The 16,699-nt window shown below is 39.1% G+C and overlaps 1 protein-coding gene across 1 annotated transcript in view; it reads left to right on the top strand.

Annotated features, from left to right (window-relative positions):
- The window catches only part of Jam2 (junctional adhesion molecule 2), a 66,627-nt gene that overhangs the window by 25,983 nt on the left and 23,945 nt on the right, over positions 1–16,699 (top strand). Inside the window, exon 2 of the mRNA XM_023711268.1 lies at positions 13,632–13,697. Within this exon, the coding sequence (XP_023567036.1) occupies positions 13,632–13,697 (66 nt within the window). The remainder of the gene's footprint in view (positions 1–13,631; positions 13,698–16,699) is intronic.

The raw sequence follows: 16,699 nt of genomic DNA on the forward strand, positions 1-16,699 counted from the left end.
AATTCTTTTTTGAACATTTGTTTTCTTCACAATAATATAATATTTTTAGTTTCAAGATTGACTGCTTCAGAAATCTTTTGTTTAATCTTATGCGACTCATTGCTTAATTCTATGTACTCTCTGTATTTTATTTTATCTTTTCCATAATTAACTTTATTTACATTCATTTAGGAAATATTTGCTAGGTTTATTTATTTATTTTGAGACAGCATCCATCTCCCTACACAGTTTAGGCTGGCCTTGAACTCACCACATACCCCAGCTGGTGATCCTCCTGCCTCAGCTTCCCAAGCGCTGGGTATCTTTGTATATGAAGCATTGTTCTTTTTGCTTGATGTCAGTCATAAGGAAAATAAGGCCTGTGTGTAATACATTATGTAATACGTTAGAAGATAATATGTATGACAAAGGGAGAAAACTTCAAGGCAATCTCAGGGAATCAGGAAAGCGGAGGGAGAGAAGAGGGCTGAAGTTGGCATTGTCTTGTGCAGAATTCCTCTCATTAAGGAGGTGCCCTTTGAGCAAAGGCTGGAAAGAGTAAGGGAATCAATGGACATGTGGAAGAATGTGTCTCAGGCAGAGGCCTGCTGGAGCCCAGCTTATTTGAGGATGAAAAAGAAGGCAGGAGTCCCTGAAACAGAGAAGGGAGAGTGGAGGGAGATCCAAAGGCAACTGGCCAGATTGTGTGGGGCCTTCTCAGCTCATGTCCTCTACTTGGAGATGGAGAACTGGCCCAATATTTTGAGCAAAACAGTGCCATCATCTGGCGCAGCATTTGCAAGGGTCACCCTCATGGGCATGTTGAGATGAGTGAGGTGGCAGAGGCAGGAAAACACCAGACTCCTGCAGCAAGCCAGGCAAGAGCTGCTGGAGCTCAGCCAGCAATGGCACTGTGTGTAGTGAGGCGCAACTGGCTTCTGGGTGCGTTTTTGAAGGTAGAGCTAATAATTTGCCCATAAAGTGGATACAGTCTGTGATAACAAGAGTCAATAAGAAGAATGCAAGACTTTCCACCAGAGCAACTGGAACTAAGGAGGTAGGAAAGGCTGGGGCAGATTTAGAAGGCAAGGGCAGGGCTGGACAAAATTGGAGAAATCTGTTACACAAGTTCCAGTGGCAAGGTTGCCTAGGCGTTTGAGTCTAGAGTTCCGCAAAAGTGTCTAGAGTTGAGATGAACATTTTGAAGCTATCAGGGAGTGTGTTACATATGAGGGTAGAGCACATCATTAAGGAAGGAAGTATGCATAGAGAAGAGGCCATATCAAGGTCGGGGGTGCTGAGAGGAAAACTAAGGAAATGTTCCCCCTGGTAGTAGTGAGGAGAATGTCAGGAGACGCATGTGTGATGAAGTTTGTCAAGTAAGGACCAAGTGGCAAGCATTATTGTCATTCATTATGTTTCACAAATGAAAAACAGGCCAGAGAGGCTGTAGCTATTCAAAACATACCATAGCAGCCAAACATGGTAGTACAACCTGTAATCCCAGCACTCCGGAGACTGGGGCAGAAGGATCCTTATAAATTCAAGACCAGCCTGGGCTACAAAGTAAGCTCAAGGCCATCCTGAATTATGTAGCGAGACCCTGACTCAAAATAACCAAAAAACCTCCCCCAAAATAAAGCAAAACAAAAAAAGATCATAGCATGGATGAAAGGGGGTAGAGTTTAAACCTAGGGCTTCCCACTCTAAACTGCAACTAAAGTGTGTAAGAGTCATTGTAACCATTTTTAAATAAGGAATGCAAGTATAGCCCTAAGAATTCATGTTCTATTTTACTACTCTTTCCAGTATATCCTTACTGTGCAGTCATTTATGGAAAACTAAATTTGCATCACCACATTGGATAAAAAACACGGCAGAATGAGGGGAGGGCAATAAGAAACATGTATTTGGGGAGAATCTAATATGTGCCAGGAGGTAGGCTAAAAAGTTATGTACTCTATTTAATTTAATCTTTATAACCACTTAAGAGAGGCATTATTAGCTTCATTTAAAAAAAAAAGGAGAGAGAGAGAAAAGAAAAAGAAAGAAATGATGGCTGTATCTTATACAAGGAAATGTTCCAGTAATTTATAGTGCTGGGTTTCAAACCCAGTTCAGTCTCAGTCCTTTGTTATTGGCTATACATTTGTACAGACAAAGAATGGTTCTGCTCTCAACTATAAAAAGATTTAGGTCATATTTGTAACGTACCACATTTTCTCATGTAGTTCCCAGCTCAATTTCAATGTTGCACTTGCTTTTATTTCAGATAGTGTTGAGTCAGGAAGCCAAGCTGTAGGAAGTGGTTATGGTGGATACTATTAGTTCTTTATCCCAGTGGGTGCTACCTCCTCAGAAACTGCTGTGCCGCAGATTGCTCAGGGGTGGAAACCTTGTGACTTCACCAAAAGATGAATTCTAAGTCCTGAAAAAAAATAACTGCCAACCAAGATTATTGCACTCAGCAAAGCTAGCCATCAGAAACAAGGGAGAAATGAAGACCTTTCCAACAAGCAGAAAGAGTTGCTTAAGGAACCCCTACATCTAGAACTGAAAGAAGATCTACCAGTATGAAAACCTATGAAAGTATGAAATGCAGCAAAGAGCTGATATATAAAAGAGAAGCAGAAAAGACCAAGACCTTAACAATGCAGTAAGGCATCAAACACCAGCAGTGGAGAAAAGATATTTAAAACAATTAGAACACATTAACAAGCAAAATGACAAAAATAGCTGTAGTATCAATAGTAATCTTGAATGTAAATGGATGAAATGTTTCATTTAAAAGATAGACCGGCAGAATAGACTTTAAAAGAAGACCCAAAAATACACTGCCCACAACAAACTTATTTCACCAGTAAATACATGTCTCAGTTACCTTTCTCTTGTTGCTGGGATGAATAACCAACACACAAAATGAAGGAAGGCAAGATTTATTTAGCTCACAGTTACTGGAGGGTTCAGTCCATACCCACCTGGGTCTAAGGCAGAGTGGCACATAGCAGAGGGAAGCAGTTCATGGTGTTGGCAAAGAGCAAGAGCAAATGGGAGGAGTAGCAGCAACAATGGCAATACAGAGGAAGTCTGTCTCCCTTAAATTACATTTAGGCTCTCTGCCCCAGGCTGGGGGAAGTACACACACTCATAATCCCAGCAGTTCCAGAACACATAATCCCAGCCTTGGATCACCCATAATCCCAGTGAATCATGAGCTAATTACAAACTCTAGAAGTCCCTGCCCCATGACTGCGTGAGACTCTGGGGGTACAACTAGACACAAACCATAACAAGACACAAAATGAATGGCTAGAAAATATATTCTGTATTTACTATTCTGTAATTTTACATGAGAATATAGCTATTTGGAAAAAAATAATGTATGTCTAAAACTTCCATTGTTTCGGCTTTATAATTTTATGTACCCACTTTAAAATGTTGTCCATTTCTCCATCTTTATTTTAATCTGTTTTCCACTGCATTTCTACCAATATAAAAATAAATAATTGATTTGATTTTTTTTCTAGGGGAAAAGTTTATATGTGGTGAACCTAGTGCTGGGAACCACATGCTTCTTTTCTTCGTGTATTTCATTAAAACTATTTTCTTTTCAAAACTACAGTGCCAATACTGACTCTCCAGAATTCCAGAATGTGTTTGCTTCTGTGGCAAGTCCAGTCATCCTCATGTTCTACAGGATGTCAACAGCCATTTCACCTGAATTTCATTATGACAACTATGCTTACTTTCACATACTATTTTTGGACATAAATACCATTGTCGTCCCCCCTTCTCTTATTTTTTTGGTACCAGGGATTGAACTCAGGACCTTGCGCTTACCAAGCAGGCACTTATGCTGCTGAGCTATTTACAGTCCCTGTTCCTCACTTTTAATATGTAATCTGATGAGCTTCAAAAATTAGACCTTGGGGCTGGGGAGATGGCTCAGTAGAATAAGCGCTTGCCTGGCAAGTACAGGGTCTTGAGTTCAATCCCGGGTTCTGCAAATAAATAAATAAATAAATAAATAAAATAAATAAATAAAATAAATTAGACCTTTTGCTAATAGTTCAGTGTGTGCTTCTTTCCAGACTATGCCAGGAGGTAGCTCCAGCAGAGGTATCCAGTGTGCTCATTACTTAAACCTTTTCCTTTACCAGTCAGGTTGACTGAATCTTAAAACATATGTTTGCATGTGGGTGAGTAGGATCAGTGTTAAAATAAAACAGTGAGTCAGAAACTGCTTTTCTGAAAAGAAAATTATGGTCCCTGGATCTCGAGCACACCAAAAGCGCATTGCTAATTCTGGGCAGTCTTGCCTGACAACGATGAAAGGATAATAAAGCAATGTTGAACCATTGTTTTCATGTTCTGCCCTTAAAAATAAATGGTTCTTATTCTTTTGGCTTCCTGAAGACTAATCAAAGGAAACATGAAGCAACAATAAGCGGGAAGGTTTCCTTTGGTTTTCCAGTTTCTTCTGTATGCATTTGTGGTGATAGAATGGAATTAAAAACACATGTATGGAGTACAAGGCATAAGATCATTATAAGTCACTAAGCAGCAGGAGACTTGGAAAAATAGAATTCACATAATTCCTACATTTTAAACATCAACGTTTGATGAGAACATGAGTATGCTCAGTCATTGGCAGGATCAAGTTTTTAGGGTCTCAAAGGTTGAGTTATCAAATCATGGTCCTTGGACACCATTTTCTTTACCCAAGCACTGTGGGCAAGCGAATATGGGAACAAAATAGGTTTATTAATAAGGAGAATCGCATAATGGTGTGTGGGCTTGGATAGGTAGGTCTGTGGGTGAGAAACACTATACAAGAAATATCTTATTCTCAAATATTACAAAGTAGGTACATGTTGCTAGGGCCTTGGGGCTTGTACCATACTGGCCCCCAAACTTAAGCTTCATCAAAGTCATAGTCAGTCTGCCTATTCAGTATATTATAAATATTCTAAATATCCTCATTCAGAAAAATATTGAAAACATTAGCAGAACTGTATTTGTTTGAGAAATGTAAAGCTACCTTCAGTCCCTGCGTGTGCATTTAACGGATGTTAGAGAATCTTCTCGACATTTCTTCATGGTAATTCTCACACAACATCATTTATATTCAAACTGTTTTCAAAAAATTGAAAATAATTGAAGCATTATGGTTACTTTAGTGATTACTAAAATTGACGCATTAATGCTGAGAAGTGAAACTTAAAATGCATAATGAAAGTTTGGAAGAATACCATGTTAGGTAGGGGTGATGTGAAGAAAGCTGAATGGGTGGTGGGGTGCTTGCTACCTTCTCATAGATGTTGCTTGCATGATTTTATAAATATCATATGATTGTGAAATACCCTTTCCCTATCCCTTATCTGAACAGGCCAGAAGTAATCAACGTGACTCTCCTTTCAGGATATTTTGTGTAGAGATTTCCACATTGTGAATTTTAGAACCAGAATTGTTGCTTCAAAGCCAGAGTTCACCACTGTGGCTCAGAATTAAGTTTTAGGAAATTTGCTTAAAGAGTAGAGTTGGAGAAGTGATATACATTATTTGAACCCAAAAATGATTTATGTAACAATTAATTATATTACTAAATTAATTTCTACTGAGAAATACAGCTACCAAATGCTGGCGATGGTTCTGTACTTCTAGTTTTTTATAACTCTACCAAAGTCCAAGAGTTACGTAATTGCATTTTCAGTGTAAAGGCAATAAATAGTGTTAATACAGATCTCAAGTTCTCCAGTGGAGCTGTGGTCATGATACGCCCCAGGCTACCACGTTATTGGTGGGAGGACACTAAGGCTTGACATTCTACCATTTTGCCATCCTCTCAACTTTATTCTCAATCCTGAAGCACCAATAGTTCCTTTGTACTCAGCTGTCTCTGTTAATAATATGTACATCTTTAGAAATTTTCTATTTTACACAAATTAAATGTTAGGGCCATCCCTTCCTGTTACCTTAATGATTAAAAATTGCGGCTTCCATTAAGTCTGTGGTTATTAGTATCATTCTGGAAGGTGACATTTCTTCATCCTACCCAAGAGGCTATTGCATTTGACTGTTGCTGCCTACCCAAAATCTGTACATACTGTCATTGGTGAACAAATTTTGTTTGTCTGAGATTTGTCATGTGAGGACTGAAACAAAGATTTCAGAATCCTGAGTTGAGGAGATAGCTTAGTAGAATAAGCACTTGCCTGGCAAGCACAGGGTCCTGAGTTCAATCCCTGGTACTGCAAAAAAAAAAAAAAAATGATTTCAGAATCCTAAAGTAAGTTCTTTCATGTCCTGGAGGACGATCAGTCACTTAAGGCTTTCCTGTGCTGATGACTATCATTAGATATTTGGAGATGTACCAAATAACATTCTCTGGAAATGTTGAGAATTTATTTTACTTTAAGAAGTAAATGTAGTTACTTCATCTCTTTCTAATCCGACCTGAAAATTTTAATCATCCAATTGTTCAGGGCAATAGAATGTTCTGACAGTTGCATGTAACTTGAATGAAATAAATCTGTCTGTCTATCTCTATATTTATCTATCATCATTATCTGTGTATCATATCTATGCATTGGGAATTAAACCCAGGGCCTTCACATTGAACTACATCTCTAGCTTTATTTATTTATATGTTGAGACAGGGTCTCCTTAAGTTCTTACATTGCCCAGGCTGTGCTTAAATATGTAATCCTTCTACCTCAGCCTCCCAGAGTGCTGGGATTGTAGGCATGCACACTTAGCTGAAAACAACTTTATTCTCAATCCTGAAGCACCAATAGTTCCTTTGTACTCAAGTTGGTAAAGATCCACAAAAGAAGAATGTGTACAGATTTGTGCAACATAGGATAAATGTACATTTAATGTATTTGGTACAGGGTCTCACTATTCAGCTTGGACTTGTAGTGATTCTCCTGTTTTCAGCCTCACCAGTACTGGGATTACAGGCACGCTCCACCATGCCCAGTCTCAGTGGCCAGCTCAGCATGCCCGAAGGTGGGGCCTGCACAGCATGTGGTGGCGGATGGAACCCCAGTCCCTTCACTTTGCACGGTTTATTTAAATGAGCTTGCACACCCTACATAGCCATTAGCACTGTTTCTGTTAAATGGTGATCTGTTATATGCTCTCTGAATATGTTTGGAGCCATGAGGTTTGAAAATAATGTGAGGCCATGCACAGTGACCAGTAGAATGGTGTTAAATGTTGCTTTCTCGCCCTTCTCACTGTGCTGTGCACAGCAGGGACAGACAGCAGAGGAGTAGAGGCACAGCTTCACATCTTGATTCCTGGCTCTCTAAAGCATGGTGACCTTGAGCAACAGATTTAGTATCTCCTGAATGTCACATCTGCGAAATGGGGCTAGTAATACAGTAGAGTCACACCTTAGTTGGATGTTAGGCTTCTTAAGGGTAAAATTCATTCATAGGATCATTCTTTTGTTCTTTAAAAGTGCTTTATTGACTGACTAGGATATCAGCCACAGATAGCTATAAAGTCAAGCGTGTCTTCTGTTCCCTTTTTCCTTTCTCTGAAAACAGAGTATCAGTGTTTGATTAAGTGAGGCTCCATAATACTTAGTTTGAGAAATTAGAAGGATGTCTGTCTATCAGTCTCTCTTTTTCTTCTCTACTTTCTAGATCTAGTATGGCTGAATGATTGTGAGAGAGATTTGTATATTATCCAACTTTAATTCCTAATTAATTGGGTTACTTCCTATCCTGTATAAATATCCATGATAAACTCTGAATGGAATTATTTTGTTACTTTTTAATCCTGTGTAACTTTTTATATTTGTTAGTATAATGACATCAGTAACATTCAAAAGCACATCTTCATAACACATATGAAATGAATTATGCCCATTTTTTGCTATATCCCAGCTCTTTGGTTGGTGATTGATTGACTGACTGATGGAGAGATGGAGTCTCATTAAGGCATTAAGTTGTCCAAGCTGTGTTTGTACTTGGGATCATCTTGCTTCAGCCTCCCTCAGTGCTGTGGTTACAGGCATGGGCCACCACCCGTGGGCGTGTTCATAGTTTTTATGACTTGATTTTATATATGACATTGTATTTTTAAATTAAAGGCTCTCTAGCCAGGCATGGTGCCACATGCTTTATTGTTTTTTGCTTGTTTTGTTTTGTTGGTACCAGGGATCAAACTCAGGACCTTGTGCTTGCTAGGCAAACACTTATCCACTGAGCCATCTCACTGGCCTACCACATGCTTTCAAAATAAAATCCCTCAAGCCAATCATGGTGGCACATGCCTGTGATCTCAGAACTCAGGAGACTGAGGCAGGAGTATTACCACTAGTTTGAGGCCAGCCTGGACTACACAGGCCCACCTGAACTACATAATGAGACTTTGTGTCAAAAAAAAAAAAAAAAGTTTTTTAAAACCTCTATAACACTTCAACTTTTCCCAATTGTGTTTTTAATTTAAAATATTAAACAATAGTTTATAGTAATTTAAAAATTGTTGTAGTATAAAATATTTATTCTTAAGCAAATAAGATTATATTAGGTAGGTAACAGAAAACTGTAAGAACTTTTCTTTTTGAAGTCGAGAGTAAAGAAACACCAAAGTTTTATTTGATTGGGAATTATTTCACTTGGAGCTGTTTGCAGTAATGGAAATAATCATCCCTTAACTTCATTTTATGAACTTGTGCCCGTGACGCTGGAACACAGCCAGAGCTATTAAAGATGTTTTGGGTCTGACATAAAAACAATTGTTGACCTCAACACTGAGCCTGCATGACAATCCTTTTGTTTATTTTCCTCTTCAATTTTTTCTGGAAAAGTGAAGGAAAAATTGATTTGAGAAAGCAGCCAACAAAGGCTGTGCGTAGCATCTGTTAGTAAAATGTTGATCTAAAATCCGATGTTTTGTTTTCATAAAAAGAATTATTAGGTGCAAGCTGAATGTTAAAGCTAGGAAGCCTGAAACAACGTAGAAATCTTACAATAAATAACTATGTTGTAACCTTAAGATTCAGAACTTTATATTTAAATAAGTTCTACCCAATGACCATACATTTTAAATGTTATTACTTAATTTAAAAACAAACCTTTAGATAGAAGAATCAAGAAGAAGAGATGCTGAGGATCACAGAAATACATGTTCAGCTTTTGAAAAGTACTACCTATTTATTAATTTGTTAGAATTAATCCCTTTTCCACTTGGGTGTATACCCAAAACAAATTAAATCAGTAGGTCAAAGAGACACCTGCATTCCCATGTGCACTAGAGCACCACTTACAATAGTCAAGAAATGAAAGCAAAGAATGATAAAGAAAACATGGAACATACACACAGTGGAATACCATCCAGCCGTAGAAAAGTAAAAGCCTACTACTTGTGGCCACAGGGATGGAACTGGAGGACATCGCTGCAAGTGAAATTAACCAGACTCAGAGAGACAAATGCCAGTGATCTTCCTTACATGTGGAATCTTAAATGGTTGTCTTCTACAAGACAGGAGTCGAGTGGTGACTACCATAGGCTACGGAGAGCAGGGGTAGAGGAGGAGGCGGGAGGTTCATGAATGCACGCTGAGACGCAGGGAGGTAAGAATAAGATCTTCTGGTGTGCTGTGGCATGAAGAGAAGAGTAATGTGCTGTGCATTTCAAAATACCAGGAGAGTGGGATTTGGAATTTGTCACCATAAAGCGATGATATATGTTTGAGAAGACAAGTATGTTTAGCCTGACCTAGACATTACACATATGCATTATATGTTACCCCACCAACATGTACTATTTTGGTGTTTTTATATATGTTTTAACAACTAAATAAAAATATATTAAAAATAGAAACTCATAGCTTTGTCAATTTAAATATTTTAGTGTCAGGGAAACATTTCTGTTCAAATACATGCATGTCAAATTCATAATGGAATAAATAAAATCCCCAAATGCCATGCAGCTTTCCATAAAACTTCTAGTGGTTATTGAAGAATTCAAAACATTTCTCAGGGCTGGTGAGATAGCTCAGTGGACTAAACACCTGCTTAGACAAGTGCAAGGACTGAGTTTCGATCCCTGGTATTACATGCTGTCCTGCCCCACCCCCCAGCAACCAAGACCAGGTGTGGTGGCACATGCCTGTAGTCCTAGCGCTGGGGAGGCTGAGAACAGGAGCATCACTACAAGTCCAAGCTGACTGGTGAGACTCTGTGCCAAATTTTAAAAAAAATTTCTCAAAAGAAATTTTAACAAGTGGAAAATTGGAATTGAGAAAGAGGAAAAGATTTTCTTAATGATTCCTGAAGCCTACTTCCTAAATTTTCTAATCTCAGATGTACTGAAATTTGGCTCAAATGAAGGAAAGCCAGGTCTACTAAAGAAAATAAATATTCTCAGTAGGCAACATGCTGTCTGAAAAGTTCAAAGATAAGATGATGTGGAGAGAACAAAGATTACTTTTTCTTTTTTTTTTTTTGTCCGGATTTGCCTCTCAACAGGTTTCTAAGGAATATGACTCTTCATTGTTTTGTCTAAAATATGTCTACTAAAAACTTTAAAATCATAAGAGCTATCAGCCATAATTAGTGCATGCCGTGGTTAGAGTTTACAAGGAAAACAATTTAGTATAGGACACATCATTTGTAAGATTATTTTATAATAGTGGCTGAAAGAGTCAAATACAAAAGGGTACAGGAAATCTGTGCACACACTGAAGGCCCAGGGCACCCAGCCGAGGGCCTGGATCCTAAAGCATGTCCTGCCTGAATACAACTGAAGACCTAGAACCCACAACAATGTCTCATGCAAATCTGTTCCATGGATCTGAGCTCTGAAGGCCCAAAGGTCAGTGGTGGAAGCTAGGAAATCTGTGCCCACAGGCTGAGGGGTCTGCACTGGAGCCAGGAAGCAATGCTCAAACTGACAACTAAAGCTCCCAAAAAAGAACCACAGCCCTCCTCAGTGACAGCAAGGTCCCAAGTTCCAATGATGAAAACATCTTGAGTCCGTAACAGGAAAGCCAGGGGTACAAGCCTCTCCAGGACGTTGAACAGTGCACTGTCTTCTCTGGATCCAGGAAGCAGTGCTCAAAAAAAGAAGCAGAACTCCCCCAAAGGGAACCACAGCCATTCTCTGCAGCAACAAGGTCCCAAGCTCTTCTGGCAATGAGAACAGCTGATTTCATATCAGGAAGGCCAACATGGCAAGCTCCCCTAGGAGAACCAACAGCTCCACCTCTTCCTCTCTAGTTCTCCCTTTTATGTTCTTGGCAACAGTCCTTAGGTATCCCCCCAACACACACACAGACCCAGCACAAAATTTGGGGAAAGAGAGCAGAAGATGGGAAAGAACAGGATTAGGGGCAGGAGATAGAAGATTTCAGAAATGTGTGAAAGAAGATAAAAGCATAGCTGGCATATAACAGAGTTGTATGGAAAACAGGGGAAATGTTTATTGAAAGAGATTGCTTGGACCCCTTTCATGGTTCTAGAAATACAGAAGCAAAAGTAAATAACTTACTTGTCCCCTACACCACTGTGGGATGGGCCACTGCTTTCTACAGGCATATTTGTGGATGTTAATAGCAAAGGTCAGTTCAGTCCTGCGTTCTTTACATCAGCACCAGGGTTATCAATTTTTAGAATGAAAATTGGAGCAGTTTAGATACAGAAGCTGAGTATCTAAACAAGGGAGCTGAGCAAGTATGAACTACAGACATTTGAGACTTAATTTCACACTTACATTTTTCTGTCAGCATGTATAAGAAACAAAAAAATTCTCCAAAACAGCACATGTTCTTTAAAAGTAACAAAGTCTAGTTTGCATGTTGATATACTACAGATAAATATGTTACAGGAAAAAATGCTGTCTTGTATGAAATCATTTTTCCCCTTCTAGGAAATATAACAAAATATCTTTCTTAGTTATGAAATTCTGACTCTAGAGCATGTTTCAAACTCCTTGAAATAGCTCTTTTATTATATTGGTTTATTTGTGTGAGTGGTTCCTCACAAACCTTCACTGTAGGTGTAGAAGAGGAGTGGTTCTCGTGCCCCACCCTCAGGGACATTTCTTTGCCAATGAGTAGAAGTATTTGCAGATGTCGTGTCATGAGGATGGGTAGTGCTACCCTCATCTAGAGGGTAGAAGTCAGGATACTGCAAAATATTATGCAGATGCAGGACAGACTCCGACCAGGAATGATTAAACCCTGAAGACCAATCTGTGAAGACTGAGAACTCTGGTTTCCTTGTCTCCAGATTGTATGGTCACAGCCTCTTTGTTTCCACCTTCATGATGCACTTCAGAGCAATGTTGCCTTCATTGTCACCAAATTTTCAACTACTTCCACATTCCACATGATCAGTGGACCATTTCACCAGCCTCTTGGCTCATCAGCAAGCCTTGCTCAGAGTTCACCTTCAGCAAAACTGAGTGTGGAGTCCAGTACACTACAGTATCGCAGTCAACCGCGTAGGCTTTGGGTACAGATTGTATGAACTCAAACACAGCTCCAGCATTTATTATTTGTACAATGTTGGCTAAGTTTCTTACTCTCTGTATACTTCAGTGTTCCCACCTGAAAAAGTATGGCCTGGGGTCTGGGGAGATAGCTCAGTAGATTAAGCGCTTGCCTCCCTGGTACAAAAAAAAAAAAAAAAAAAAAAAAAATTATGGACCAAACTGGTTCCCTTCAGAAGAGAATTCTTATGAGAGTTAAATAAGTTAATGCTTGTGAACCAGTGAAGTTGTTGCCTGATCCCTAAGTGTTCTACACATTAGCTATTGTTTTCTTTTCCACGGCAGCCTGCCAAGATCCGAATGCTCCAGCTCCCTTCTCCTCACTACCTCATATCTGAGAAGCAAGTATATTTTAGTCAAAATGGTTTATTGTAAATGCTTACCTAAGCTATACATTTTTCATTTCCCTGATGACCAGAATTTTTAAATATGGCAAAAGTTTGGGCTATCTAGATGCACTCCTTGAGGCAAAGACTGCTTATGAAAGTGCAAAAGGCAATGCAAAAAGTACAAATACTTCAAAACATTTTCCTTGGTGACACAATTCTCCATAGGTACGTTGGAACCTGATAAGTGATGGATGAGAGGATGAGCAGGTCAGAGGCTTCACCTAGATTGTGACATGAGTTGAGATTTGTGAAATAACAAAATTTGGGAGCAACCTGACAAGTGATTTGTACCCTGGAGTTTGTGGGATATGTAGGAAATGGAGATGCAATGTCCAGCCTATGTGTGGGGGAAGGGTGGCTTAGGGGTTTAATCTCGGAGAAATTAGAATTGCAGATAGACTATCTTTTGACAAATAATTGATAATTGAGTTAATGACAAGATAAAATACTACATAGAAAGGAATAGCTGAAATAGAAAAGCAATTTCTGGATGGATGGATGGATGGATGGATGGATGGATGGATGGATGGATGGATGAGGGGACAGATGGACAGACACCAGTGTTGTGTATTAAGGTGAATTAAAGACATAAATTCTTGTTTTCAGTAGGGCTTGAGAGTGTTATCTGTGATAGGGATAGCAAACACCCGCTGGTTCCGCTTTGGGAAGTGCTTAAAGGTCCAAGCCACAATACATAAAATGGTAGTAGACTTTTATACTATTTCAGTTATCCTATCTCTTTTAATGTTTCAGGTCAGAAGGCCTATGGATTATCTGCCCCAAGAGGCCATCAAGTGGTCACAGCAATAGAGTACCAAGGTACAGTGTCCTACTTTTATGGGTGGTATTGTTTACCTCATGACAAAGACCTATGTGAAACTGCACCTCTGTTTGCTGGGATCTTCTGCCTCACCCCACACTCATTCTTTTGCTGAAATGTTTTATGCTCATTCCATCTTGACAACTATTTTTCCATCTCTGTAGAAATTGTGGACAATCAATAAAAGACTGAATGTCCACAGGTCTCCTCAGATGTAAAGTGTCTGCCATGAAGGAAATCTAATTTGTGAGACAGAGAGATAGACATTTTGAAAAGTTTCTAACTAGTTGAAGATGGTGAATGGAAATAATACCTCAACCCCACTGTAAACATTTGAGGTGACATTAATGTATTCTTTTTTTTTTTTTTTTTATTTTAGTAAGGGTCTACAGGGTCTCACTATATAGATCAGACTCACAGTGATCCTCCCGTGTTCAGCCTCCCAAGAGCTGGGATTACAGGCACGCACCACCACACCCAGTTTCAATCAATGACTCAGCACGCCCCGGGGGTGGGGCCAGCACAGCATGACAGGGATTGAACCCTGACCACTGAGTCTGCCTAAGCAGGCACTTTAATCCGCTGAGCTAAATGTATTCTATTTTGAGCTGACATTTGTAGCATCATAAAAATATTTTTAAGAGGATGTTGATAGGTATATAGTTTAAGTTTTATAAGATGAAAGAACTCTGGAAATTGTTAAATGTACAACATTGTGGATATACTTACTGTTATTTAACTGTACAGTAAAAAATGATTAAGATGATGAATTTTAACATCTGTGTATGGTGATGCATGCCTGTAATCCCAGTACAGTACTCTGGAGACTGAGGCAGGAAAACCACTGTGAGCTCAAAGCCAACCTGGGCTACATATTTGAGTTTGAGGCCAGCCTGAACTACCTAGTGAGACCCTGCCTCAAAATGAAAAAAATAAATAAGTAAATTTTAGTTACTTGTATTTTGCCACAGTTAATGGAAGTAGCCGGCTGTGGCAGCATACACCTGTAATCTCAGCACTCAGGATGAGGCAGGAGGAATGCCACAAGTTTAAGGACAGCTTTGCTACACAGTGAGTTCAAGGGCAGCTTGAACTACATAGAAAGACAATGTCTCCAAAAACAAAAGCAAAATTATTGAAGGGAACTAATAAACAGAAAGGTAGTACGTGAAGGCTTTTATGAGTTTACTTTAAATATTTACATCCTTTTTTCAAAAAATCTTTTACTTGGATATGATTAATAATATATACAACTAGAATAATTATCATTTCTTAAATATAATGCTTTTTTAAAGACTGAAGATTGGGAACATTTAACACCCAGGACCCATGACCAGGTATGGTGGCACACTCTTCTAATCCCAACATTCAAGTTCAAGCTCCGCTGGGACAAACAAATGTCTGCGCTCTCATCTTCAAGTGCATTTTCATTTCCCAGAATTGGGCTAATAGGTTTGAAAGAAAGAGATAGAGATTAAAGCAGACTGATGTCGAGACTTAAACAAGTTAGTGTTTGTGCAGTGCTTACAATTGCACCTAGGCCACAGTAAGTGTTCTGTGTGTTTCTTAAGTAAAAATGGGTTAAAATTAAGAATAAGTCTTATCACTCAAAAATAACAAATCACTTCACAATAAATCATGGAAATAACTACTGAGGTTATCAAGACCCTTTGCAGTTCTGGCATCTTACATCACTCTGCTAATGAGACCCACTTGAGTGTGGGGTAGCTTTAAATGAGGAGAGGTGGGAAGAGGAAATCAGTGTTTGGGAGTCACTGGCACTATGAAGTACTGAACGGGAGAATAACAGGGCTGGGCCCAACGCCAGAATGGACGGGTGGAAAGAACAAGCCAGTGGAGAGGCAAGTGGAGCAGAATGTCCCTGAGGGACAAAGGACACGAAGTGGGGTTTCCCGCTCCCCACTGGAGGTCCGGCCTGGGCCCATCTGGGTGTACATCCCTGACCCATCATGATGTCTGAATGACGACATCAAAATTACAGTCTCTAGTTTTCTCTTACCTTACACACATGCTGAGGCAAAAGCCACATAACCTAAAATGCATTTTAAAATGAACAATTTAGTGGCATGTCATATATTCATCACGTTGCACAAATACTGCCTCCACCTGGTTCCAGAACATTCCTGTCACTCCCAAATGAAAGATAAAACCCTAAACCTAATTATATTACTTTTTGATGCAGATTATTTTTAATGTGTTTTTAATGTCTTTCTGTAATTTATTGCAATCAAATGTTAATTTCAGAGCTGGAGATACAGCTCACTGGAAGCGTACATGCTTAGCTTGTTCAAGGGCCTGGGTTCAACCCCAAGCCAAGAAAAAAAATGCTTGACTTCCAAATAAGTGTTTGCTGTGCTTTCTAATTGGTAATTTCAGTTGAATTCGAATTTATTTGGGGCCATTTATTCCAAGTTGGCAAAAATGAATTTTTATATTCCTTTGTAGTTTACTTTTTAGTGTATTTTGCACAGTTAACTTTATCTCACTTAAAGTGTGTAATATTTTGTGATTTGTATATGTGCCATGTGTGTTCTCCCCATTTGATTCAGGTGTTAGTCTCTTATTTCTCCAAGGTCAAAAATTTCTAAGTTAATCCCATCTTTCCTGTATATCATTTGCCATGGTGGTGCCCGGGACTGAACTCAGAGCAGCTCTGCCAGGGCTGGGGAAAGACAGGAGCAGCCCGGTGCAGAGTGTGTCCAACCCTGGAAGCAAGTCAGCAGACTTTATTTAATAGCAACTTTTTTTTTCCTCAAAAGCAATTTCTGCTAATTCCTCAGAACTACTTTGGTGGGATGAATTATTTTCTTGTTATGTCACATTTTTAACTTATACACAGAGAATGAAATTAAAAGGTGCAGGACAGAATCCTAGAAAGATGAAAATCTATAAAAACTGTCTTCATCTTACTAGTGATTATTTTGCTGCATGTTCCTGCTCATGTTTTTTCTAAATGATTATCTGTTCTCCTTCTACATGA

The sequence above is a fragment of the Octodon degus genome, unplaced genomic scaffold, assembly GCF_000260255.1.
Source record: "Octodon degus isolate 3935 unplaced genomic scaffold, OctDeg1.0 scaffold00020, whole genome shotgun sequence".
NCBI lineage: Eukaryota > Metazoa > Chordata > Mammalia > Rodentia > Octodontidae > Octodon > Octodon degus.